Source organism: Alligator mississippiensis, chromosome 13, assembly GCF_030867095.1.
Source record: "Alligator mississippiensis isolate rAllMis1 chromosome 13, rAllMis1, whole genome shotgun sequence".
NCBI classification, from domain to species: Eukaryota; Metazoa; Chordata; order Crocodylia; family Alligatoridae; genus Alligator; species Alligator mississippiensis.
In genome coordinates this window covers 1,029,390-1,055,439 of record NC_081836.1, presented here as the reverse complement: position 1 = coordinate 1,055,439, position 26,050 = coordinate 1,029,390, and the positions used below count along the sequence as shown (strand labels likewise).

The window sequence follows — 26,050 nt, the reverse complement described above, 5'->3', positions numbered from 1 at the left end:
AGCATGGACGTGGGCAAGAGCACGGCACAGATGCTTGCTGAGGGAGAGGCAGCTCGTGGCAGGGGCAGCTGGCTAACAGCAGCCTCCCTTGCTTGCATCAGAAGGGGGTTCCTACGGTCCCGAGTTCTCAATCTTTTCAGACAGGAGGAGCTACCAGGGCTGGGCAGCGAGTGAGAGGACAGCCTTCCCCACCAGCACGAATCCTGCCTTCCCCCTTTCCCCTGACCCTGCCTTCCCCCATTAGGTGAAAGTGTCGCGTTTCCCTGGCATCTTTCACATTAATCCCTTGATGCAGCTTCCATCGAGGAATCATTTCGCTTGCTGCTTAGCTGCAGCCAGCTCTGGGGTAGAGCACTGCAACTGGTGAATGCTGCACAGCCGCGCTGCCTGACGGCTCCAGACAAGCAGCCTGGGTCTGTCCAGCAGGGCAGGGGATCTTGTGGAGGCAAGGAGTAATTGCCCACATGGCAGCTGCGTGGGGGCCAGACCCAGCGGTGGGGGAAAGGAGGTGCCATATGATTGCTTGTGAGCACGGGTGCCTCTGGCCTGTCCTGTCCCCCGGAGAAGAGAAGGAGGAACGAACGAGCAGCACCACTTCTTGCAACCCCTTGTCTGTGCTGAAGATCTCCCATCCCAGCAGGGACAAAGGCTGACCTTGCTTAGCTTGAGAAACAGAGCACAGCCCCAGGCAGCCTGGCATCTAGCCAGCGAGGCTGCCCCTTGTGCTGGCATGAATCGCCTTCTCCCGGCACCACCTCCACGGCAGCCCTGCCTCCCAGCTTCCTGGTTTGCACCATTCTTGCCAGAGGTGAAGGGGCTGGTCTCTTTCCTTGTGCAGCAAGGAAAGGCTCCAGCCTTGTTGCAAGGAGATTTGAGCATCTGTGGGCAGCAGTATGTGCCACTCATGGCCAAAGTGAAGCAGAGATGGAGCAGTTCTCTATTCTCCGGCTCCACTGTAGAAATCACCATCTCCTCTCTTCTTTTCTTTGGTGCTTCTGGGTTTGAGTTCATCTCTCCCTGGTTTTCCTGCACACGATGATAACTGTGCCCTCGTCTGCGCTGTTGTTTTCACAGTGTTGGCCCTGCACATACAGGTGCTGTAGTTGCTGTCCGGGATCAGGCCTCTGGCCTCATCCCCCACCCCAGAGTGCAAGTCCAGGCTTCTTAGCAGTGGAGTAACTGCTGCCATATGTAAGCATGAGGCTGCTGGCCCTGGGGACCAGCCACTAGTGGGAGATGGTCTTTGTGCTCTGGTCTTAGAGGTGGGGCACATCAAGGACTGAGTGTCTTACATTGTGGCACCTTCTTGGTTCCACGCTTGGGAGCCCTGAATTCAAACAAGGTCCTGATGCCCCCGTCCACTTGCTGAGCTGAGCACAGCTGCAGAGAGCTAGGCAGGCTGGTGCTGGCAAGGAAGCACTGGGAGGCTAGGTGCATTGATGCTTACACAGTGCTTTGAGGTCCCTGGCTGAAGGGAGTATTGGAGGATCTTTGTTTTCAGGGAGATGCCAGAGGCTGGGAAACTAGTGGCTGGCACATTTAGCATGTGCTCTCATGATTGCGGGGTTGCTGCCTGGCTCCATACACCTGCCTTTGTGAGCAGGGGCCTGGGTTTGCTTGCCTGGGCAAGCCTTGGGCTGCAAGGGGCAGTGCCCCCACGCTGGAATGGCTGGTGGCCCTGCACTGTAGGCTTTCACTGGGTAAGCATCAGTGCATCCTCAGGTCTGGGGGCTTCCAATCGCTGGGGCTTGTATGGCCCGGAAAATGTCAGGCTGTTTTTATTAGTCACGGTTTCTTTGATTGACCATACATTTAGTTGTGGAATGTGCTGAGAGCTGTGCCCGTGTGTGTGGAGTGTTTGCAGTGGTGGGTGTGTGCCTGGAGGATGGCAGGGTGTAGGACGAGAGTGGCTGTGAAGGGGTTTCAGACATGTGGGAATGTGTGTACTGTACAGGGTGGGGGTGTGAAGGGGAAAGCGTATCATCAGGACATGGCTGTGTGGGACTTGCAGAGGGAGGTACTGTGAATTTGTGCAGGGGTGTGCGTGTGCATGCCTGCACATGCCTAGGAGTGCTCTCTTGTCTGCCCATTACGAACACCAGCACTTCCGCACTGTCACGCTTCGTTTCCTCGGCCCTGGCCAAACCTCCGCGTTAGCTGCTACCCTTGCAAACAAAGAGCGGGTGTGAGAGCAGTTCCTGGCACCACCGCAGAGCTACTTTCCCCCTGCGCAGGCCAGGGACCACACACACGTTCAGTGCTGTCTGCTTGATCTCATCACGCTGTTTTCCCCAAAGGCAAGGCTGCAGGCCTGCCACAGGCCATCGAGGGCCCTACTTGTGACAAGCGCCTGAGCATTTCATCAGGCAGAGCGGTGGCAGGAAGTGGGGCACACGTGACTGGGGAGACACTGCCAGAGCTGGGAAGCCCCTCCTGGCCCAGGTCATGCCAGGGGAGAGGAGTTAGTACAGGCTCTCGGCATCAATCGTTTGGTTTTACCTCTGGCCTGGAGCACGTCCATTCGTTCTTGTGACATCAGAGCATTTGCTATAGTTGCTGAAGCAGGTCAGATCCAGGTTGGGGGGTGCCCCCTCCAGTGTCAGTGGGAGGCAACGGTGTCCCCTATGCAGAGCACTGCAGCTGTGGTGTTCAGCATGGCAAGTCCTGCCCGGCTGCCCTGGGTGAGGGTCAGGTGGGAGGATGGCTCTTTGGCGCAGCCCTGTCTGCCCCACTGCTTTCCCCAGCAATCCAGCTGAGACCCCAGAGCTCCCTCAGCTAGCAGGACGCCACGTGCCCAGAGCCCTGCCAGCATTACATCCCAGCCCAGTCCATGCCCGGGCGCCCTCTCCTTGGGGGTGGCTGGGTAAAGAGCCACATTTGCCAGTGGGCATTAGCGTGTCAGGCCACCCAGCCAAGGGCTTCCTTGTGCTCCACTGGGCCTGCTGTCAGCTTTCTTAGTTATCTCTCCCCCTGCTGCTCCCCTCATAGCCCTCCCCCGGGGCAGGGGGCAGTCAGAATGGCTGAGTGCCCAGCACTCAGGGCGGTGGGTCAGTGTGAGTCAGGAGGCCTGAGCCTGTGGGAAGGAGGTGACAGGTCAGGAGAGAACAAGGAGAGGCAGCGTGGCTGAGTAGTGGAAGCCCAGGTCAGGCCCCGCCACGTATTCCCCAGCCCCCTGCTGACGTTGCTCCCTCCCAGCCTTTCCCCTGGAAAGGGATAGTGCCCCTCTGATCTTCCCCACCCCAGCAGTGAGACGCAATTTGCTCCTGTGTGAAAGCGCTGCATGTTCCCTGGAGGAGCCAACAGCGGGTGTCAGGGTCACCACTTGCTTGTTCAATGCTTGCTGCAGATTAGCGTCTGAGTGGTCTCTGAGCATACACGTGGAGAAGGCCTGGAAGATGTGGGCAGAGCTCTGATGTGGTGCCCATTGCATCTTGCTCCTGGGACTCAGGGTCCCCACACGCCTCTGCCTCCTGGAGCAGCCAGCCTGGGGTAGCTCTTAGGGTGGCTGTGCTGGGTCAAGGCGCTGGCCCTTCCTGCCCTCGTGGGCTGCCCCATACCATTGTAGAGGGGAGTGCTGCAAAGGGGTAAGGATGAGGGCAGGCCGGGCAGGCCCCTGGGCCCCATCACGGCCTCTGAGCTCCTGCCCTGAGCTGCTATGTGCAGCAGGTGTGTGCTCAGCTCCTCTGACTCGTCCGCTTGTCTCCTTGACTCGTTTCAGAGGGAACTGAAGGAGCAGCTCCAGGCGCTGCAGGACAGCGAGCGCGGGCACACGGAGGCCCTGCACCTGCTCAAACGCCAGCTGGCTGAGACCAAGGTAACAGGGAGTGGGCCCTGCCTGGCTGGGGCTGGAGGTGGTGGGGTGGGGGGCACCGCAGCACTTCCAACAGTGGAGGCAGGGAGGCCCATGGCTGCTGTCTGGACGTGGGCCTGAGGCCCACGGGCACCACCAGGCCTGCAGTGTCCGACACCTCTGGCCACATAACTCAGATGGGCAAGTCAGTCCTCTCCCCGGGATTGAGTGGAGCCTTCCAGCCCCAGTTTGTGGGGGATGCTGCTGACCCCGGCCTGGCTAAGCGGTCTGGGAAGGAGGGGAGCACAGGAGGGCCTGGGCATGGGGGAGAGGCTGCATTTTGTTTCTCTTGGTGAAGTGTGGGAGAGGAGGTGGCCACCAGCCTCGTGTCAGCAAGGGGTGGGGACCCACAGCACGTGTACTGAAATTGCAGCGAGGCAGAGGAGAGGAGCGTGGCCCCTGAGCAGACAGGATGCACGCGTAGAGGAGGAGAGTGGGTAAATGTAGATGAGCAAGCAGGCCTGCCAGCCCCCCAGAAGCTCACTGGCTTGTGGCTGGGGTGTACTGGTGTCTGAGACTGGAAGGAGCTGCCATGGGAGAGGTGGGGAGGACAGACCTTCTGCATCCTGCTTCTCTCTTCAGTTCTCGCTGTCCCGACCCATATCAGTCTTCCCCCAAAATCTCAGCCTGGAGGCTTACACACCAGCTGTGATGTAGAGGCCAGTGGACTTAGAAAGTAGCTGGGTCTGTCGGGTCCTGTCTGCTGGGTTCTGACTGTATCATTTTCCCATGCTGTGTGCAGTCTCCTTCCCCGAGAAAGACGACGCTGAGCCCAACCTGCCAGGAAAAAGCTAGGAAGTTGTCTGCTGTGGGCAGGTGCTGCAGCCCAGCTGGCCACCATGTACCGTGCCCGGGCACCTGGCATGTGGCTCTTCCCTTGTGGCACCCTCTCACTCCTCGTGATGCTACCACCCTGCAGCACAGGCAAAGGAGTCCCCCTGCCCCGCCAGCCAGGTCCCTGGGGCTCCTCCTCTATGTATCCACTGCTGAGGGCAGGCTGCTCTCGCAGCCTAGGTGAGGTGCTGTTGGTTATGATGTGTATTGGAGTGGGGCACAGAGGCCCCAGCTGAATCGGGGGTTTGTTGTGCTGGGTGCTTCGCAAACACGCCGAGTACTCCCCACCCAGGGCGCTCAGTCTGAACTGGCAGACAGGGAGGGCAGAAGAACAACAATGATGTGCCATCTTGCGGATGGAGACCCACTATGGAAAGGTACTTGGTCAGGTTTTCAGGGGCTTGGCCCTTGGCAGACCTGCCGCTCTCAGCGCGGTGGAAAACGGGTCTTCGTTTCCCTCTGTGCAGGGTGCTGAGCACATCTGAGAAAACCTGCCCCTAAGTGGTATGTCCGAGGCCACTCAGGGAATCTGGTAGAGCCAAGACCTCCACCCGCCTCTTCTGAACTGTGCTGCAGTGCTGGAGCCGCACAAGGTCCCTCTGCTAGGCGGGGAGAGGAGCTTCACCTGAGAGTGCTGCCTGTGGGCTCCCCGGCTGGCTGGGCAGGGCTGTTTGCACAAGAAATGCCTTGCGTCTCTCTCCAGCAGGTTTATGAGGTTGTATTTCAGGTGCTGGATGATCCTTTCTCCTCCCCTCTCCCCTCCTCCCTCCCCCACCACAGGGCTCGTCCACTGTGCCTTTTTATGAGCTGTTTTTATTTATCTCCTTGCTCTTCCTGTTTCCTGTCCTCGGTCACTTGAAAGGTGACTTTTGTTCTGGAGTGGCTGCTGTCCCTTCGAGGGGCAGCTCCTTTTTCTGTGCCCCACAGCTGCTGGCATGGGCTGTTTTAAACCAAAAGTGTCTTTCCTCAACTGGAGCAGTTGCTTGGGACACCACCTTCCTTCTCTGCCAAGGGCCTCTGGCTGCAAGCTGGGCTTTTGCTGCTTCGGCTGCTGCGGTCGCTCAGTGGGCTTGGTTGGACCCTTGCTGTGGGGATGGTACCATTAACCACGTGCATTGCACCCATCCTCCATGGAGCCTCATTCTACCACTGTTTTCCCCACAGCCCAACCCACAGCTGCTGTGCCAGCCAGCGCATCCATGCTCTGCGACTGGATAAACACGGTAGCTGTCTTCCCACTAGGGCTGTTTTGGCATGTTCCCTTTCCTGGAAAGGTCTGTGCCCTTGGATCCTTTCAGGGTGAGGTACCAAACAATCCCTCTTTTCCCCTGGCCTCCCTTTCCATCTCTGACACTGGCAGAATATTCCCAGTGCCTTGCTAACACGGGAGGGAAAGAGGGACCAGTATAGCCATGGCCAGACAGCCAAACATCTCAAGGAATTGCAAGGTTAGCTTGAAAATGGGGATTTAAACTGGCTCATTTCTTCACATTCTGGTTTTTGAGCCTTTTGGGCTCAGCTGGGTGACACCATTGCACTCGTTCATGGGGGTTTGGCATGCGCTCTGTTTGGCATGGAGGCTGAGCTTTCCATGAATTCCCAGGGCTCCAGGAGTTGGGGCTTTACGCAGAACACCCCCCACTGTGCGGCTCACAAGAAGTAACGAGCTGGCAGCTCTGGGGACAGTCCTGGGGCGCTGGGTTCTTGCAGCCCACGTGAGCTTCTTTGCGCCAGGGGTGGAGCAGCTGGTTTGCTGTTCTCTGGGTGCTACGAATCTCAGGCCTTTGGATCAGGTGGATGGGCTGAGAGGTTCCTGAGCCGTCCCAGTGAAATGGGAGGCTTTGTGCAGGTCATAGCCCAGAGAAGGAGCTAAAAGAGCTTTAAGTGGCCTTTATGCTCTCCTGTCTCTGGCTGATCTGGAGTCCCTGGTAGGATGCAGAAGGTGTAGCCGTCTGTCCCCAGCTGCTGGGAGCCTCTGCACAGGCCAGAATCTCCTTGGGGTGCCAGGCTTGTGCTGCCCCCAGTATGTGCCTTTACTGGGGGCATCTGCAGGGCTCTCCCTGGGCTGCCTTCCCCCAGCCAGACCCAGGGCAGTCAGAGCTCCTTGTCACGACTCAGCCCTTTGACTTGGTGTGAAGGGGCTGGAGCAGCAGTGAGGCTCTTGCCCTAAATACCTAATGAGGAAATTGCTTTTCAGGCTGTATCAGCCTCAGTGGTTCTGTTGACTCTGCCCTTTTCCAAGTGCTGTGTCGAAGTGGCTGCCTTTTCTTGCAGCTAGTGAATGAGTCTAGTGTTTGGCAAGGCATTGGTGGCTGAACCCAGGCTTTCTATGCTTCTGCCTCCACCCCTTTCCCAGGCACATCCCTGCCAGGGAGCTTTCGCCCTGCCCAGCGCAGCCGTGGGCTCCCACTCTCTCAACCCATACAATTTTTTACTGACAGCCCCTTCCACTCGGTACCTGCCATGCCTGTCCAGGGGCTGCCCCTTGCTTTACTGACAACCCTTGCCCTCTGCAGAGATTGGTATCAGTTTACAGGAAGCTTTTGGGGTGGATTTGTTAGAGCAATGGTCCTTGTTAGACTCAAGGTCCCCCTCAGAAAATGCCAGCACTTAGTTTTCACTTGTCTTTTTAACTACAGAAAAATCTCAGAGGGATTCTTCCGTTGCAGAGAACTCAGACCACATCAGGTTTGAAATATCTGGGTTATCTTGTGAATCATGTTTGAACACCTAATGGCACTAACACTGTGTGACACCCTGTGGCACCCCTGAAAGGATCTCAAGGCACCCCAGGGTGCTGCGTCACCTGGTTAAGAATCACTGTACTAAATCCTAAGAAGTCCCCCAAACTCCACTGCCACATCACCTTAGAAGCGTCCCCCAGCTCCAGTCCTGGCATGCTGCCTTGCCCCAGTCAATCGTATCTTGCCCACCAGAGTCATTGCAGCCCCTTGTGGGGCTGGGTGCAGAGTCGCCCATGACATTTGTCTTATTAAAACAATAAAACATAATGCCTGATAATGATCTTTACATGCTGGGAGGCCATAAGAACTGGGTGAGTTTGGAACCGTCGCTGAGACCAATGAACTTGACCTGCTGTGGTGCCGTTTTGTTCATACAAAGGCTAGAGCTTAAGAGGAAATGAAAAGTGAATGTGTGATTTAAATCAGATCCTTTGGAGCTGTTTTGTATTGGGAACATTAGGCCACCAAATATCCGGCTCTGATGATGAAACTCCTTTTATTAAAAGGATCCTGCCAAGATAAAAAAGATCATATGAAAAAAGATAATGTCCCCATTCTGTCTGGAAGCTGCCTCTGATTAGGGAGGTGGAATGGGCTGTACACCTTGGATTTATCTCCTTGCTGTTTGTGTGATCTTCTCTTTCTGTTTTGCATGGCAGCTGCACCAGTCAGCTTTGCTTCAGCTTGGCCTCCCTTCCAGTTTCTTAGTGTCTTTAGTTCCCAGATCTGCCCAACAGATCAGCAGGGCCACCCTGCAGCATGCTAGGATCCTGAGGAAGGCCCCACCTGCCTTACTTTTAATACCATTATTTTAACAGGAGGTTTTGCCTTCTGAATTTTGAACCCTTTAGAAATTGTATTTGCAGCCCTCCCCCCAGCTAGTAGGATTACAGACATACTTGCCTGCTTAAAGTGAATTTGGAGAGTCTCAATTGCATGACTTCAGGAGTTGGGGCTTCAAGGAACCCTCAAGTATCAAGAAATGGCAAGAGCTGCTGAGATGGACATGGCCACCCAGTTTCCGGGAGTGTTAAAACCAGACACGAACCCCTTGTTCGGCAGAATTCTGTTTCTTCTCTAAATGCTGGAGCGCAGCGAACGGCGCCCCGCTCCAGTGAGCACGCTCTACTGGTTGATGTTGTGCTTTCTGGGCTTTTGAACCACGCTTAAGGACAATCCCTTCTTACAACTCTCCTTGGCGAGGATGTTTGAGAAAGAAAGCCCCGACTGGGCTGGGAGCAGGTGTGCTGCGACCGCTTCCTGCCAGGCTCAACGGCTGTGTCTCATTGTTTGCCTGTGTTCCCCCCGGCCAGCTGTGTCCATCTGTTGTCTCTTGTCTGAGGCCAAGCCCATGCCCCGGGCTGCTGGCATTAAGGCTGCGTGAGTCTGGGGGCTGACGAGGTGTGAACCCTCACGGACACTTGCTGTGCCAGCAAAGTCCCTAGCGCAGGCCCTGTTTTACCAGCATAAAGGCACTTCTCTCTGCATAGGCGGCTTCCTCCTCAGTGGTTTTCTGATGCTTGTAGCAGTATTCAGCTTTGCCTGGATAATTGCATTCAGAGTGCTGCTGGCACGGCTGCGTCCGGTGGCAGCGTGAAAAGCTCAGTTCCCTCACCGATGGAGCAATGGCAGCTGCGGTTACAGCGCGTCCTCGGTGAGCCAAAGAACAGCATTTGTTGTGCCAGCTTGAAGCAGCCGACACTGGGCAACAAGCTGTTCTCTCTTAAGCTTCAGTTAATACAGTGGTGCCCAGGGCGCAGGATCGGTCCATAACTGAGGACATGCTGTCCTGGCCAAAACATCCTTCTCTTCGAGGAACCTTTCTGAGATGTGCCTGGCTCCTAAGCCGCACCTCTGCTCAGGAGCATTCCCACCTTACCTGGCTCCTCACCAACAACTTCCACGAGCATTTTCTGGCAGAACAAACCAGTTTTCCTACACAGCAAAGCACATCTAGTGTAGACATGGCCTTTGCCTTGGACTGTGTGGTCTGCAGGCTGGGACTGTCTCTCATTGTGTGTCTGTGCCCTGGAGTCTGTGACTAGCCCTCCTCGATGCTTGTGCAGTACAGTACTAACCAGGAGCTAGGTTCTGATAACGTTCTGGCTCAGACTTCCCACCATCCCAGGGCTGGATGTTCAAGGACTCAATACCTGCAGTGGGGGGTCAGAATCTTTCCAAACCTCAGCTCCAGTCTAGGCACCAAGCTGAGGGCTGGATTCTCAGGAGGACTTTGCACCCAGCAGACACCACTCTGGCTGCATTGTTCCCAAAACATTGAGCTCCTGTGAAAACCCAGCCACTTATTTTAGCTGCCAGATAGGAACAGCTTTGGAAAATGTGTTTGCTTGGTGTATAGTCAGCCCCACTGCTTCTCCTGTGTTCCAGCAATAAGTCAGTGTCCCACGTGGCCTGATGTATTTCTCATCCAGTGACAGGGAAAGAGAATCGGTTTTGGAAAACAGGAGAAATACAATTATTTAGAAGGGGCTGCAGGAACAAGCTCACAGTAACACCCAAGCTCTGATTTTTAGGGTGACTAGATCTCAAGCTAACTGGATCTCTCTCAATACTGCCCAAGTGGAAGAAAGAAATCTCCTTAGCATGTTTCCAGTAGCACTGTAATTATACCGCATCCTTCAGACGAAGTGTTGCAAAGGGGCGGGGGAGGGAGGAAGACATTGCTTAGGAAAGCTGAGGATGGGAAGGAGTGGAGGGGTGCATCATGGCGCATGGCAAGGAAAGGTGCTGTTACATATTCTTAGCATTACGTCCGGAGGAAGGAGAGGAGCAGGAGGCTGGGGGAGCTATGTAGGGATGGACGAGGGGTTCCCAGGCCTGTTCCCAGCTGTTCTTTAGCTTCCGGCAGATGCCTTCCCCTCTTGGAGACTGATCTTAATAGAGGAGACAAGGGCAGGGAAGTGGGGAGGTAATGGAGAGGGGCCTGGGAGGAGTGAGGGCTGGAGTGGCAGGGCCCTTGCTCCTGATGTGCAGAGCTGAGCATGGGGTGCTCGGGAGCGGGAAGGCCATGGGCTGGGGTTGGGAGGCATTGGCAGAGCTGGGGGCAGGAGCTGACCTCGTTGGCAGTGAAGATGCCCTCCAGCCCAGGAGGAAGCAGCCAGCATGACCCCTCCCTCTGTCTGCCTGTTCAGTCCTCTGCCAAGAGCCTGCGGGTCACCATTGGGGAGGCCTTTGAGCGGCTGCACCGGCTGTTGCGCGAGCGCCAGAAGGCCATGCTGGAGGAGCTGGAGGCTGACACAGCACGCACGCTGACTGACATAGAGCAGAAGATCCAGCGCTACAGCCAGCAGCTGCGCAAGGTGCAGGAGGGCAGCCAGATCCTGCAGGAGCGGCTGGCCGAGGTGGACAAGCACACCTTCCTGGCGGGCATCGGCTCACTCTCCGAGAGGTGCGTACAGCCTCCCTGCCCATGGGGCCTGTTCCAGGCAGGGCTCTTTCAAGGTTCCCCCCAAACTAGTCTCGGTGCCTGTCTTGTCAGTGGGGTGGGCTTCTGGATATGCTGAGGGGTTCTGGCCAGCAAGGGCAGGTGGCTACAGGGTGCCACTAGCCACATTCATCTCTGTGTCTGCCTGGTGCCAAAGCTGCGGTGTCAGGGAATGCAGTCCCATCTCGGGGCACATGGCCCCGTGGGTCTAGTGGCTGTGGCCCTGGACCCTCTGCCCCGGTAGGAGCAAGGACTGGGCTGTGTCACTGCCTGTAGCCTGGTGCTCTGCCCCTCACTAGACTAGCCCCCCCAAGCCCTTGACCCTCTCCCCTTCCTCCCTAGCAAAGCCCCCAGTGCAGTAGAAGCAGGGCAGATGCTTGCCGCTGACCCGACTGCCTCTCCTCCCAGGCTCAAGGGGAAGATCCATGAAACGAACCTCACATACGAAGACTTTCCTACCTCCAAGTACATGGGCCCTCTGCAGTACACAATATGGAAGTCGCTCTTCCAGGACATCCACCCAGGTAAGGTGCCTCCTGCCTGCCGTGGCAGCAATGTGCCCCGCAGCCAGCGTTGCCATGGGGGCCCTTGGTAGCTTGTCGAGTCACCCATGGGTTTGCCTGGAAATGATGGAGGCTGCGATCCCTCAAGACCAGGCTACGCCAGGAAAGGCACGTGAGAAATACCTAGGCAAGGGGGGCAGCCTGCTAGGCATGGCCTGTTTGCTATGAGGAGATGGAGCCCCTTGTGCTGCAGCTAACAGCCTGCACACGGGGGTGAGCCAGGCTGGGGAATGCTGCGTGGCAGATGCAGCGTGGCATCCGTTACATGCAGGTGCTGGCTGCCTGGCAGCGTCCAGGACTCGGGGCATGCTCAAAATGGAAGGGATGCTCCCTCCTGCTGCATGTGCAGCTCCTGGCACATGGGTCAAGTGAGGAGCTGGGCTGTGGCTTAGCTCTGGTGCTGCCACTCTGGTGCGCTCCTCGTGCAGTGCAGAAGGTGCAGAGGTGGAGAGGTCAACAGCTGCAAGAGGACTGGGCTGCAGAGTCCCCTCCTGTGCTCCCTCTGCCCCTTTAAATTGTGCTCATCCTTTCCCCCCGCCACTCCTGTTGCTGCTGCTCCTGGAGCCAGAGGCCCTTTGTGTCCCAGGGGGCAGCCCTGGCACCAGCTCCTCATGCTGAAGGAGGGGAGAATGCAGCAGAAGCTTGGCTCTGGGGGGGAGGGGTCCCAAAGCACTGGCCCTGGCCGTGGCCGAGAGGGACTTGTGGAGGCAGGGCCCAGTGGGTGCTGGGTGAGACGGTTAATCCAGGGTTGTGCATGGATCTGGGCAGGCGAGCTTTGAGTTAGCGCCTTCTTCCCACTGGCTTCCTCACCACTGATGTGGTGAGGTTTGAAGTGAATTGCATATTAATCAGCCAGTCTGCTCCCAGAGAATCGAGGGGGGCAGCCTCGCAGGGAGACACCCCAGGCAGCACGGGATCTCCCCAGCCCTTTCTGCTGTCAGTAATTCGGAGCCTTCAGCCCCGTGCCCCCCATTCCTCAGCCGATGCCTCCCCTTGGCAGCCTGCTGGTCTGGATGCAGCCACTGCTTGGCCCCAGGCTCAAGAGCTTTTCATACCCTCCTTCCGTTGTGCTTGGCTCCAGAGCAGTTCCTGAAACAGTGCAGTTGCTGCAGCCTCCATAGGACAAGCCACTGTGACAGGCTGGACGGAGCTGGGCCTGCCATCACCTGGGCCCCACAGGTCGTGAGGTGCCACGGATGCTGCAGCAGGAAGCAGATTTCCCTTCTTGTCCTCTGAAGGCCAGGTCTCGGCTTGGCCAGGTCGGATCTGAAGCAGAGGGAGAATTTGTCTGAGAAATTTCAAGTGAATGGGGCCATTTCTGGCATGTGTCAGCCTGAGCAGACATAAGAGCTGGGGTTGGGTTTCGTTTTGTTTTGTAAATGCTTTGCAGCAAAAATGAGAGGAAGGAGAAAGACGAAACCGTCCTTGCTGGCTCCTTTGCTGCAGCTGAGTGCCTGAGACCGGCATTTAGCTGATGAATGCAGAATTTCCGACAGCATTAATTAGCACTGCTGGGAAACATAAGCTCTGATGAGCTTAGCTGGGGCACTGAAAGGGCGTGGAGACCTGTGCTGCCATGACAGGCTCTCATCCTCTCCTCTGTAGAGTGCATACGTGCTAAGAGGCTGGGCAGTGGCAGGGAGGGTGTTTTTGCTTGTCTACAAGCTGGGGAGGGCCCAGGAAAGGGTGAATGGCCCCAAGTCCTAGTCAGCTCAGGCCCAGTGCTTGCACTGTAGCTTTCCCTGGGGCTCTCAGCAGCAGGCCCCATCAGTCAAACCCTGAGAGGTGGGGCTGGTGGGGAGTGCACTGTCATGCCCCTATCTTGCCCTGACCCTCTCTTGCCATCCCTGAGCTGCACATCAGTGCTTTCCTCCTCCTGCAGATGGGATCCCAAAGCCAGCCCCTCATATGTCTGTGTTTTCCTCTGTTCTCCCAGCCGCAGACCTGCACTCGTGAAGACCCCTTGCACCAGGGCTGGGGGCATGCTGCGAGGTAGGAGGGGAAGCAGTGTCCCTGCTGAGGTCATTGTGGACATCCCACTGCAGACCCCAGGGCAGGCCATTGCAGCTTGGCAGCTGTGGTTCTTAACTATCCCACCCACAAATTGGCCAGCTCAACATGTGCACCTGCTCCATCCTCCCTCCACCCACTGGCTGGTCCTGGGGGAGGAGGGCATGCCACAGGCAGGGAGGAGGTCCTTAGCCTGCAGAAATGCAGTAGAGGTTCAAATACTGTCTCCCGGCCCTGGCACACGAGCTGCAACCTGGCAAAAACAGTCCAGCACTTGGCATCCTTACTCCTCCCAAGGGAAATGTCAATGCTGAGTCATCACTTGGGTGACATGGGATACACCTGGGCCACAGGCCCATCACACAAGCAGGTAACTCTTGAGGTCCCTTCTGCCCCTGCACTCATCCAGGTGAGGGCCCCAAGAAGGTGCCTCCAGCAGGACAGGGCTGAAACTCGGGGAAGGGCAAGAGTGTTCCTTCTCCCTGCTTAACCTGAGTGCCCTATCGCAGGTGCCCAACAGCACACAGCCCTGGGCTGCCCCGACTGGTGGCCCCAAGCACTGGCTGCATGAGGCAGGGGTTGCTTGCCAGCCCTGATTCAGGGGCACCCAGTCCCTGCTGCTTTCCCTCCCGTTTGTCTGTGGCAGTGCCTGGGTGGAGCCGGGCTCTGCACTGCCTCTGAGTCTCTCCTTGCTTCCACAGTGCCAGCCGCACTCACGCTGGATCCCGGCACAGCTCACCAGCGCCTCATCCTGTCCGACGACTGCACCATCGTGGCCTACGGCAACTTGCACCCACAGCCACTGCAGGATTCACCCAAGCGCTTTGACGTAGAGGTCTCAGTGCTGGGCTCGGAGGCCTTTGGCAGTGGTGTGTACTACTGGGAGGTGATCGTCTCTGAGAAGACCCAGTGGATGATTGGGCTGGCCCATGAGGCGGTCACGCGCAAGGGCAGCATCCAGATCCAGCCCAGCCGTGGCTTCTACTGCATTGTCATGCATGATGGCAACCAGTACAGCGCCTGCACAGAGCCCTGGACTCGGCTCAATGTCAAGAGCAAGCTGGAGAAGGTGGGCGTCTTCTTGGACTATGACAAAGGCCTCCTCATCTTCTACAATGCCGACGACATGTCCTGGCTCTACACTTTCCGGGAGAAGTTCCCCGGCAAGCTCTGCTCGTACTTTAGCCCTGGCCAGAGCCATGCCAATGGCAAGAACGTGCAGCCACTCCGCATAAACACCGTCCGCATCTAGGGGGGCACACCTAGTGCTGTGACCCTCTTGGCACACCAGCTGGACCCAGACAAGCAGCCCCTTCCCAGCTCTCAGGGCCAGTTGGATTGCAAGGCTTTCAAAGTTGTGTGCCCCAGGCTCTGCTCCTAGTGTTATTGGCTGCGAGGAGTCTGGGACCTGCTGGGATAGATGGGGAGGATGCTGGGTTCGTGCCTCCCTCCGTCCGTGAGCTGCCACTGACTGAACAATCATGGCTGAGTGCAGACAGCCCGTGGGCTACCCTCGGGGCTCTGATGGGAGGGGTCTCATGCTGATGGTGCCTCTGGCTGGCATGGAGCTGTGCTCAGCCGAGCTGTGTGTTTGAGCTCCCTGGTGGCTCTGGGGATGGGGCATGAGCCATCCCCTGTGGGCAGGCTCCTGGCAGCCTCCACCGTGACTCAGCATTGCCTTAGCATGAGGCCCCAGAACGGGCCAGTGCAAGGCGCTCTGCAGAGGATGAGGCAGCCCCTGGCCCATCTGAGGAATGTGGGGAGGGGAAAGCAGAACATGTGCCAGCTGTGTTGTCAGCTCAGCACCTGGGCTGGGCATTGTCTTTCAGTGCAAGGGAGATGCTCAGCGGACACTGGCATCCATGCATCCCCAAGAGATAAGGGCTCCAATTCCCAGGAGCTGCATCAGAGGCCTTGCAGCTCCCTGGGATCCAGCTAGTGCCGATCATCCCTGCCCAGCCCCATGGGGCTAGAGCACTCCTTGCTGGGGCCTGACAGCCTCACCCTGGCCTCCCAGCAGCGGGAGGGAAGCGGCTGGCTTCCCCCTTTGCTGCTCGCTGTGGCAGTGGTGCCAGTCTCTCAGTGAGCGCCAGCCGCGCGTTTCCCCTCTGATGCACAGGTCTTCCCAGATGGGAGGGTGCATCTGGGCTCCTTGGCCCAAACAAAGCCCTCTGAGAAGAGTGTGCTTAGGACGTGGGCCCATCCCAGCCCTGCAAGCTGGTACCCAGGAGCGGCCTCCACAAGTGGCCACTCAGGGCCGTGCGGTGCCCGGACTTGCCACATACAGGAAGTCAAAGGGGGCATTTCTGAGCTTGCCATGACCGGAGGCCTGAGCCAGCCCATGTCCCTGGGACCCTGCCAGTGCATTTCTGCACGTGGTCTGTGTGGTTAAGGCCTGTTGGTAAACCTGCAGCTTCCTGTGTCCTGCCTTTACCCTGTCCCTGTTCTGCTGCGGGGACAGGACTTGCTGCACTGGTCACACGACTGCCCGCTGTTTTGTGCACGCACGCCCTGGCATCCAGCTCAAGCATCACAGGAGAGCTGCTCAGATCCCACACTAGTGTGAAGACAGCCAGGAGCAAGGTCTATGCATGCACGTGGGCTGGTCCATGGTGCTGACCCAGCTCCCCCCTTGCAGGGGGCCAGTGTCTCTGGCCAGCTGCTGAGCCAAGGCAAGCCGCTGAGCCCATTTGCTACACCCGTTGGGTGGCAAGGTTGATGATAGCCTAGCCTGCTCCTTCGTGGACTAATGGTGGGAGCCCCATGCCCTGTTTGCAGCTGGCATGGGTCCTGGGCAGGGCTGGGCCCCCGTTTCGGTGATCCGTGTGCAGCTCAGGATGCCCTGGGCCTTCCCGCAGAGTCTCCTTCCCAGGAGCCCCCACAGCCCCATGGCTGCCTACGTGCATGGCGTGGAGCGGGAGGGAGCAGGCATGGGTGGCAGGATGGGGGGGCGCAGCCCATCTGGGGCCAGGGAGATCATGCGGGGCCAGGGTGGGGGCACTGCCATATGATGCCCGCACCCATGGCTGTAAGCAGGCAATAAACGCTGCACAACAACCCCGGCTTGTGCTTGTGTGTGTGGCAGCCCCAGGGAGACCCCAACCCCTGCCTGGGTGCCGTGGCTGCACAGTGCTCCTGGCCCCCCAGAGCTGCTGCAGGGTCCCCAGGAGCAGGCGTGGAGACTTACGCATGTGCTCACAGGGCCAGACCGGCAGGGCAGGTCCTGGCACGTGGCTGCCTGGAGCCTTGTGTGGGGCAGGTGAGCAGTGGCCGCACAGGCCATGGCCAGGCCTCTGGTGGCTCCGGCCACTCACGGCTCAGGCTCGGGCTCAGATGGCCCGGCTGCCTGCTCAGAGGGCAGTGATTGGTGGCCCGGGCACAGGGTGAGCAGGGCAGGCAGGGGCAGGGGCAGAGGCCATGGGGCAGTGCTTGGGGGGAGCGGGGCTAGGGGACACAGCCTCTGCCTGGCCCTGGCTCAGCCACCAGTCTCTGGGCTCAGCCACAGGGGCTGGCCCGTGGAAAAGCTGCATGGGTTTTTTGGTTTTTGTTTGTTTGGGTTGGTTGTTTTTTTTTCGGGGGGGTGTTGCTTTTTTTAAGGAAAATGTTCAGTGTCCCAGGTCAGATTAGCCAGATCAGGTCCAAATCCATTTGAATCATTCAAGAACCACGTGTGGCCCTACTACTGGCAAGTATCCTCCACCCCAGCCTGGAGCCTCAGATACTTTCAAATCCTTTGGCAGGCATCCTACGTGCAAGCCCAAGCCCAGAGGCTTGGGGTTCAGATGGTCCCACATTTCACTTGCCCTCAGCTGTATGGCTGCAGGAGCAAGCTAGGGAGGATCTCCCATTTCCACGAAGTCGGCATGTAGCTGAGATTCTCCCACTGGAAGGTGGCGAGTGGGAAGCGAATTATGAGGCTCTCGTAGCGAGTCCTGTCAGCAAGCAGACAAAGGTGCACTCTCCACTACACAGCGCCATTTTAATTGCATTACCTCAGTCAGAGTACTTCCCCTGCCACCATCATGGTCATGGTTTTTCCCGTGCCGGGTCCTCAGTGCCTGCTGCTAAATGGGGGAGGGAGCCGGCCCCGGCTGGAGTACATGGCGTTTTCCCCAAAGGAATAGAAATTGTTTGCACAAAGGGGGAAAAATGAAGTTAAATTTAGAAGTGGGGTGTTGGTGTTTCAATAGGATACACACTTCAGCAAATTCTGACCTGTAAGCAAACACAAAAAGACACGGTGGTGCAATGGGAAATGTGCAGACAGGAAGGTTATTATTCCATCTTTTGGAGCTGGGACCACTTGCCTAAGTGCAGGCTGCAGGAGCCAGATCCTGTTCCGCCTAAGAAGTGCATACATGAATGTAGGTGTTTATGTGCAATTCTGTTCCACCCTGCTTGAGAAGCTGAAAAACAGGTAACGCAAAGGGGCAGGGGGGCTTCTCCACGCGGCTTTAGTCTTCAGGTCAGATGAGAGCATGTTACAAAAGCCAACGCGTTAACAGATTTGTGGGACTCGAGCAGGGAGGAACAGAATCACACTCGGGCAGCTTCATCTACCTGGACACCCACAATCTGTGATAGGATGCAGCTCTGTGTGGCTTAAATGCCCTGGTCACCTGCTGGCCAAGTTACTAACCCTTCTCCAGGGATTTCTAAAGGGAAAGCTGAGTTCTTGGTTTTGTTGTGGTGGGGTTTTTTGTCCAGTCTAAATCAACCCTGATGTCTCCACGGCTCAGTGGCTGTCTGTGGTTTATGCCAGTGAGGAGCTTACCACGGACGTGCTGCTGCCAGGGGTGTTTCTCAGGTCCACAAGCAGATTACAAGCATCCTTTAGCAAAGCATGTCAGATGCTTCGCAGCTGCCAGCACTGCAGTACCCCAGGCCTCGCTCTTTATTGCACGTCTGCCCATGGCCCCAGCCCAGGGTTCTGGTCAGCGTTATCCCTGTGGTGCAGGTGGGGAGCAGAGGTCCAGAGACACCAGGATCTTGATCCCTGAGGGATTTAGATGCCTGCCTCCCACAGGGAGTGCCAGCAAGCCTGTGCATTGTGTCCAAAATTTACATCCCAGGGCTGAATAGCAGAGGCTCCACAAATGTTTCCTTGGGCAGCTCTCAGGTTGCGTCAATTAAGTGACAAGTCTTGGGCCCAGTCACCTGTGCTCACAGGCAGTCACTAACCCAGGGGATCCCCTAGATTGCAACCTCAGACTCTCACCTGCTGTTACAAGGCACCAATGCCCCATAATATGCCGTAGGGAAAGCTGGGAGGCGAGAGCACTGCGAGGCCAGGCTAGTCCCAGGCTTATCCTCCCCATGCGGTAGACTGCAGCCATTCATTCTGGTAGATCTCAGTTGGGTCCTAGGTTGCTTCCTGCATCCAAAGTGAGGGGATTGCATCTTTAAAAGCTGTGCCTCTGAAATCAGAGGCAAAGTCAGTCTCTGGGTTTCCTCAGGAGGGGATCTTTGGTCGGGAAGTCTCAGCTCAGCTCCTTATGGGCAGTGGATGAGCATGTGATGCTATTTAGCGCATGTCTGTTGTTGGCAGAACAAGAGCGTCTTGCAGCCAGCAGAGGATGAGCCAGCCCTGCTTTTGGTTCATGGTTTTATTTGCAGCTGCTAGCACTTTGTGGGGAGGGGACGAGGGTGAGGTCTCAGCCTTCTTCCTCAGCACAGGCTAGCAATGCAGCAGGGAAAGGATACAGTCATCTGCCAGGAGCTTCCTAGTGGGCAAAGCAAGGCTGATGACAAAGGCAAAGCTGCTGGCTCATGTCACTGCTAGGAGCTGGGGAAGTCTGGTCAGCCAGTACCTACAGAAAGCAAGCATGCACCAAGCTGATGGATATCATAAAGGCCCAGACCCATGTGCGGTGATGGCTTGGTGTCCTCCCTGCCCCAAGGAATGCCCCACATTTCTGCACCCGCTGCCTCAGACACAACCCCTGGAGCTCATGCAGGTTGTCTTGTGCCAATGCTAGTATCTGAACCTGGTCCGGCATTTCCCAGGTGCTCCAAGAGGAGCTGGGAGAGGGTGGCAGTCAGGGGAGAAACTCTGTCTTTAAGATGGACCCACCATTTTGCACCCATAATAGTCCTGGTTCAGAGCAGAAGGCACCCTGTGCCTCTACTCTCACCATCCTGCACACTGTGCTCCTTGGGGGAAGCCATCATCAGGGCTCTTCTCTGGGATTGGCTTCCACAGGATTGACACGGGATCAGGGAGGCTGATGTCTGCCGCAGCTGGTCTTTGTCCAGCTCAGATATCCCCTAAAGCAGCAGCATATAGCATGGCAAGGACAACTGGCCCCTGGGACTTCCCACTTCTCTCTGAACCTGGTGCTTCAGTGGCTGCTGCACAGCTGGTGCTTACAATGCAGGCCTTTGTGTGGCTTCCTGGCCAGCATTAACCCTTGTCATGCTGGTACTTCCCAGACATGCAGAAGGCAGGGCAGAGGTGCACCTTGTAGTCTAAAATACTCTAGAGCACAAGCTTTTGTGAACGTGAGTTCCCTTCAGCAGATGCTGAGCAAGGGCAGCACGGAGCAGTGTGTGCAGGGGGTGAGCGACTTGGATACAAAAGGTGGGAAAAGAGGGGGAAAAGGATAGTGCTGGGAGAAGAAAACAAGCAAAGAACCACCAGAACAAAGGGTCACAGGAGCTAATGCAGGTTTAACAGCCCACAGTCATTGTTTAAACCCCACTAACATAGTCCAGTCCGTGGGTGACTTATTGTCCCATCATTTCCCCTTCAAATTGGGGTTTAACATGTTCCTGCTTGAGAAGAGCTGCCCTGAGGTCAGTGCTGGAGTGTCCGGGGAGGTTGGAGCATTGTACACAGGCCTGTGGGTCTTCGTGCAGCCCATGTCAGAGCCGTGTCCGTGCGTTGTGTCAGAGATGGCCCGCAGACTGCAGAGGGGCTCTGTGAGCAGGTGCTGGTGCACAGGCCGTTGGCAGAGGCACAGCTGAACGAACCTCGGATGCTGTGTTCCTTGTTAGTCTGTCCAGTGATGACGTGGTCTGTATTGACGTGGGGGCCCAGCAGGCATTTGGGTCCCCTGCGAGGCCTGGTGCCTTGGTAGCTTGCCCTTGTCTCAGTGTTAGTACTGTAGCAGGTCAGGGTGGGGCTTAGTCTGGCTTGTTGATTTGAGTGTCTATGGTTTTGGGACGGTATTGTAGGATCCTTGCTCCAGATCCTGAAGGTGTTCGTCCTCGTCGATGAGGTCAGAGAAGATGCAGTTGTAACACAGAGCTTGGCTGCGGCTGGTGATTCTAGCGGTGAGCTTACGATGACAGCTGGTGGCATGAAGGTAGTTGTGGTGATGTGGCATCTAGGAAATCATTCTGCTTTGTGGAGTCTTCCAGAGCTAGCTGATGGAGGGTGGGAAGTGTTAAAGTCTCTTAAGAGATTCCTTCTCCTGTGTCCACATTACGAGGATGTCATCAGTGCATCTGAGGTAAACCAGGGAGATGTGGGGCAGCTGCGGAGGAAACAAACTGCAAGGTCTGCCGTAAATATGTTGGCATATGCGGGGCCGTACATGTGCCCATGGCAGCGCTTTGTTTGTAAGTACTGGGAGTCCCCAACCCTGAAGTGGCTGTGTGCAAGGACAGAGTGGGAGGGTATAATGGAAACAAGCAGTTTCCTCACTGGGAATAGTTCTTTGTGGCTTGTAATCTGTCCTTGTGGGGGATGTTGGGGTACGGTACAGAGATGTGGCTTCCTGGCGATGCCAGGCAGGATTGGTTCTGCTCTCTGCTGGGCCATGGGATTGCAGATCAGCTCTATGGGAGGGGATGGCGCTGAGAGCAGAGGGCAGCTGCCTGACAGCCAAGCCCTGAGGGCTGGTCTGTGTTGTGCAAATGAGGCGGCAGGGCTGCAGGGCCACATGCTTTGTCAGCTGGGCTGGATGCAAGCAGCAATGTGAATGGAGGCTCCCCGTGAACCAGCTGCCATCCGTGGTGCTGGCCTCATGTGCTGGAACACTCCCTCAGCACCCACGCTTCTCCAGACACGGTCATGACTCTCAAAGAGACCCAGCTCAGGGTGCAGGGTTGGGGCAGAGGCAGGGCTGTGTTACGCACTGTTGTTCATCTGCAGTTTGAGCCCGCCACTGAGGCAGCACCTGCCCAAATGTCACATGAGGGCACTGAGGAGAAGGCCTGGTGAACGACCCCTCCCCTTGCACCATTACCTATCAGATGGGTAAAGCACATGGCGCGGGGTGTCCAGCAGAGCTGCCAAGCTGAAGCATGACAGTCCCCTGTGCATGAGCTGCTAGGGGCAAAGGCTCCTCACAGACAGGCAGGCCCCGGGGCAGAGCCCTGCTCGAGGGCCACCAGAGTTACGTGGTGCCCAGGCTTAGGCCTGGGCTCTCTGTCCTGGCTGAGAGTCACCAGGGACCTCTTCCCTACTTAACCCTGAGCGTGAGCTTTGCCTGGCCCTTTCGCACTCTGCAAACCTCTCCCACATACATGGTGCTGGTGCCCCACAGTTCATTCTCCTCCTCTGCTCTCCCTGTCCCAGCCACTGGCAACTGTCAGAGCAGGGGCCTTCGGACAAGAGAAACCAGATGCAGCATCTGCTGAGAAGACCCAGCTTTATCAAGCGACCTGCCATCCCCAGGCACAGGCCAGAGAAGTCTTTGCACAGCCCTTGGGTTTCTCTACACAGTGAAGCTGCAGCTGTTCCACTTAAGTGTTATTTTAAACCCATCCAGTTAAACCAGTGCAGTCCATGGTGTGGACCCAATTATATCAGCTTATTGTGGTTTAGCTTGAACCTGCTGTTGTAAAGGCTGAGGCTGCACCACAAAAAGTGTGTTCTAAACCAGAGTAAGAGTGTCTGCATGGAGATTTCCAACACCAGCATAACCACCAGTTTAAATCACACCTGGGGTGAGCAGCCACCACATTCTGCCTTCCACGAGCTGTTCTTTCCCTTGCTGGTTTGGCTCCAGCTGAGCAGGGTCAGCTGGGAAAACACATGGCTGGGCATTCATGGCTTTCCAACATGCTCTCCTGCTGTGGCCATGGAGCTATAGACCTGGAGCTCTTGATCTAGCCAGGTGGAAGATTGAGACAGTGGGAAAGAAATGAATGTGAACTCTGATCACAGCCAAGTCACAGACATCACATGCTCCATCTCAAAGGAGAGCGTCAGTCAGGGCTGAGCAGCAAGACAGAGCTAGAAAGGGGCCCTCCGATGCCCCATCTCCTCCCTTTTCATTTGGCACTGAAAGAAATCAGGCGTCAGAGGGAGGTCACCCCCACCGGCCCCTGTCGTGGTGTCAGTGCGTAACAGGTGCAAGCTCCCGCACAGAATAATGGCCCTGATCTAATCAGCACAGAGCTTAGGACTGGGCAGCCCCAGACTCCAGGTATCAAGATATTTCCCCAGGCGGTGATTGGTGGCCAGACCACGGCAAGGGAAAGGCTGCGTTTCTCTGGGTAACTCAGGGGAGAGTCCGTAGTGCAGGTTGTTCATGTTTGCAACGTATCTGGGCCCAGATACTGGGCTGCAAGCAATACGCTTCGGAGACGGTGTGGGGCAGGGCTCTCCTGTGGCTGGGCAGGAGTGCCAGGGGAAGCCACACACCACCTCCACCCTAACACACAGGGGCAGCTGCACCTGTTTTTGTCGACAGAGCTGAACCCAGCTGTGAAGACAGGCATGCGTCCAGGCTCGCATTCCCCTCCGTGACGCAGGAAAGCAGCTGCCCTGGTATGAAATGGTTCCTTTGTGAGAGGGGCAGGAGAGGGGGGGCTGTTGAAACAGGGAACAAGGCTGAAGGGCCCTGAAGCGAGTGCTGGACCATCAGCTGGGTCCACAGCGGCTGCCAGCTCTTCTGCAGAGCAGGTTGGGCAGGGAGGGGGAGCAGGCTGGCCTCATGTCTCCCTTGGGTTTTTGCAGGACCTGGTCATGCCTATCACAAAGGGTGAGGGGAATAACAAGTGCCGTGTCTGCATTGCTTTCTGCACTGAGGTGATTTCCCAACGCGCGGTACCGCTGCACAAGCAGAGCAGCCCTTCCCAAGGGGAAGGCACCTGAGGTACTTCATGAACTTCTGTTCCAGAGAACTAAACAGGTTGCTGGATCCTGTGCCCTTTTCCATGGCCCCTTCCCTGGGTGTTGTGGGAAGGGCAATGAGTCTGAGAGGAGCCTTTTGCTTGGGTCCTGCTATGGGTTTTGAACAGCTTGGCTGATCTGCAGGGATCCTCTGGCCCCACAGCGGCTGCAGCGGGGGAGCAGGTAGCTTCAGCCTGAGACGCACTGTGCTGCCGAGTCCCAGCACAGCTCCTTCTCTGCCTCCGAGGTGGCTAAGTCCATAGTGGACATAGGGCAAGGTCACAACCCAGCCCAGAAACTTGTCTTGCTCACTTCACCTCGAGTGGCTTGTGCAAGCTGGGGTCCTGGAGAAGGTTCAGGTTGGGAGGACAAATTGGTAATGGAGTTGTGTGCCTGCCAAGTCTGTCACCAAACCTCCCAACACGCAGCCTCTTTCAGACAGCTCCTGACCCAAAGCCCACTCTTTAGACTTGTCTTGAGAGCAGCAGTGCTGGTTCAGGCTGTGCCAAAGCTTGCCTCTGTTTCATTGTGCTCTCTCCCCTTCTGCACCTGAGCTCCGGGACTCTACTACACACAGTCCTGACCAAACCAGGCTCTGTGCATCTCCTTCACTGAGACCGTTTAACTTCTCGAGCAGCCTTGCCTGGCCTTTGCCTTGGCTGGAGATGTTTAGCTCCAGCTTCTGTGAGGCTGAACCCACCTGTGAGATATGCTCGTGGCTTCAGTGACGTTAAATGCTCTGGCAGGATGCCTGGGACCAGGCGTACCTCCTGACCACTGCTCCAATGTCCCTCATCTTTACATAAGCAAAGGGCGTTTCCAGATAAATGCTCATTACCATTTGCCCTGTCATTTAGATCAGGCTCATCTGGTTTTATTTTGAAAACCAACCACTAGAAACACTGGAGATTCACAGCTAAGCTGATAGCTCCAATCTTTCCTCTGCTCTTCAGCCTCCCCCCCCACCCTTTTAGGTCATAGACCCTGTCTCCCTGGCTACTCAACACCATCTTCTTTCCTTGCATAGGTCACTGCTGTCCTCTATCCACTGCCCTGCAAGCTACCCACCTGTTCACAGACACCCTTCCCTGGTCCCACGCCTCCTTATAGGCCAGCAATGATATTTCCTTTCACGGCATGTTCCAGCCCCGACAGCCTCCCTCACTGCCCATCTTACCTGGGATCGGGATTCAGCAGTCCACCTAATGCAACCTCCCTCTGGCTGGCAGCCCTGCAGCCAGTACCAATCTCACTCAGACAGCCCTTGCTGCACGCACAGCCTGTCCTGCCCCACGCTCGTGACGCCCAAAGCACTCTGTGTGAGTCGAGAGGGCAAGTGCCCTCTTCTCTGTTTCCCACCTGCCCCATTTCATGTAGGGACCTTCAGTCTCCAACCTTCTCTGGTGCTCAGATCATGAGCTTTTGGGGTAGGGCACACCTTCTGTTTGGTGCTGGGGCAGGGCTGAGCACCATGAGAGCCTGAACCATGCCTCAGGGGCCTTGGCACAACCGCAGTGCGGCTAATAAAAAATTGTCACTGCATCTAAATCGAACAATGTGACAGGTTCTTCTTTTCAAACCTTCCACTGCCAGCTCTGTCTTGCACCTTATCCCAGTCGATAGGTAGGAGACCAGCCATGTATGTGTGCGCCAAGACCCAGATATAACCTAGCCTTCCACTCACAATCTGTATTTTCACTGGCACGCTCTCTCCTTGTGTTAAAGCTAACAGAGATTGAGTTCACCTTGATAAAGTTGTTCCCTACTTTCAAAAATTTATTTAATATAATATTTTCATGACTTCCCTCTGACCTCCTCCCCCTTGCCAAAAGGCAGGGAATAGCTTAACCTGATGGTGCTAACTTGATGACATTTTAATCAGGAAATGTCCCCAGTTGCAAAAAAAAATTAATGAGTGATCATGGTATCTAGTATCTTACATTTGTTCCCCATGTATCGTGATTGTATTTTGTAGTCTGTTTTCCATGTAAATAGTGGCACTCACAATTTCAAGATCAAACTGTTTTCATTTTATATGCGAGAAGGACAGTTGGATATTTGAGACTCAGTTCTGTTTAGCCAGATGAGGTAAATCATGTCTTCACAAAAGAAGCAGTATAGATAGTACTGGAGCCTTTTCAGTCAAAAACAAATACATTATTTGTCAAGAAATTGCTGATTCTTATTCTTCTCATTGCCATGGTCACTCAGCAGTATCTAGTTTGTCATAAATTTATTGCTACTAAAATCATTTCATTCCAAGTTCCTTGAGGATAAATCATTCTACTGCAAACTGGATCCGAGTAATGTCTTCAAACTCGTCCGAGATATATATTCAGTAACATTTTTATCAATAAAACCAACATCACTTTATTTCAGATTGCAACCTAACCTTGTTTGAGATGAATCATCGAATCCCATGGTGTACTTAAGGTCCTTGTTGAAGACATTTTCTTTTTAGAATAGAGTCGAATAAAATAGATGTTGTTATGTCTGGAAATTGTGATGTTAGCTTACCAGTTCCCCAGAGTCACCCAA

General features: G+C 56.0%; 1 protein-coding gene across 3 annotated transcripts in view; it reads left to right on the top strand.

The window, feature by feature from the left end:
* The window catches only part of TRIM62 (tripartite motif containing 62), a 31,341-nt gene extending 5,533 nt beyond the window's left edge, over positions 1 to 25,808 (top strand). For 2 of the 3 annotated variants that reach the window (XM_019480183.2, XM_019480182.2), the window contains exons 2-5: positions 3,719 to 3,814; positions 10,581 to 10,837; positions 11,216 to 11,397; positions 14,148 to 25,808. In XM_019480183.2, the coding sequence (XP_019335728.2) occupies positions 3,719 to 3,814; positions 10,581 to 10,837; positions 11,216 to 11,397; positions 14,148 to 14,698 (1,086 nt within the window). In that variant the 3' untranslated portion in view covers positions 14,699 to 25,808. The remainder of the gene's footprint in view (positions 1 to 3,718; positions 3,815 to 10,580; positions 10,838 to 11,215; positions 11,398 to 14,147) is intronic. The other variant, XM_006275293.4, reaches the window with a different exon arrangement.
* The last annotated feature ends 242 nt before the right edge of the window (positions 25,809 to 26,050 follow it).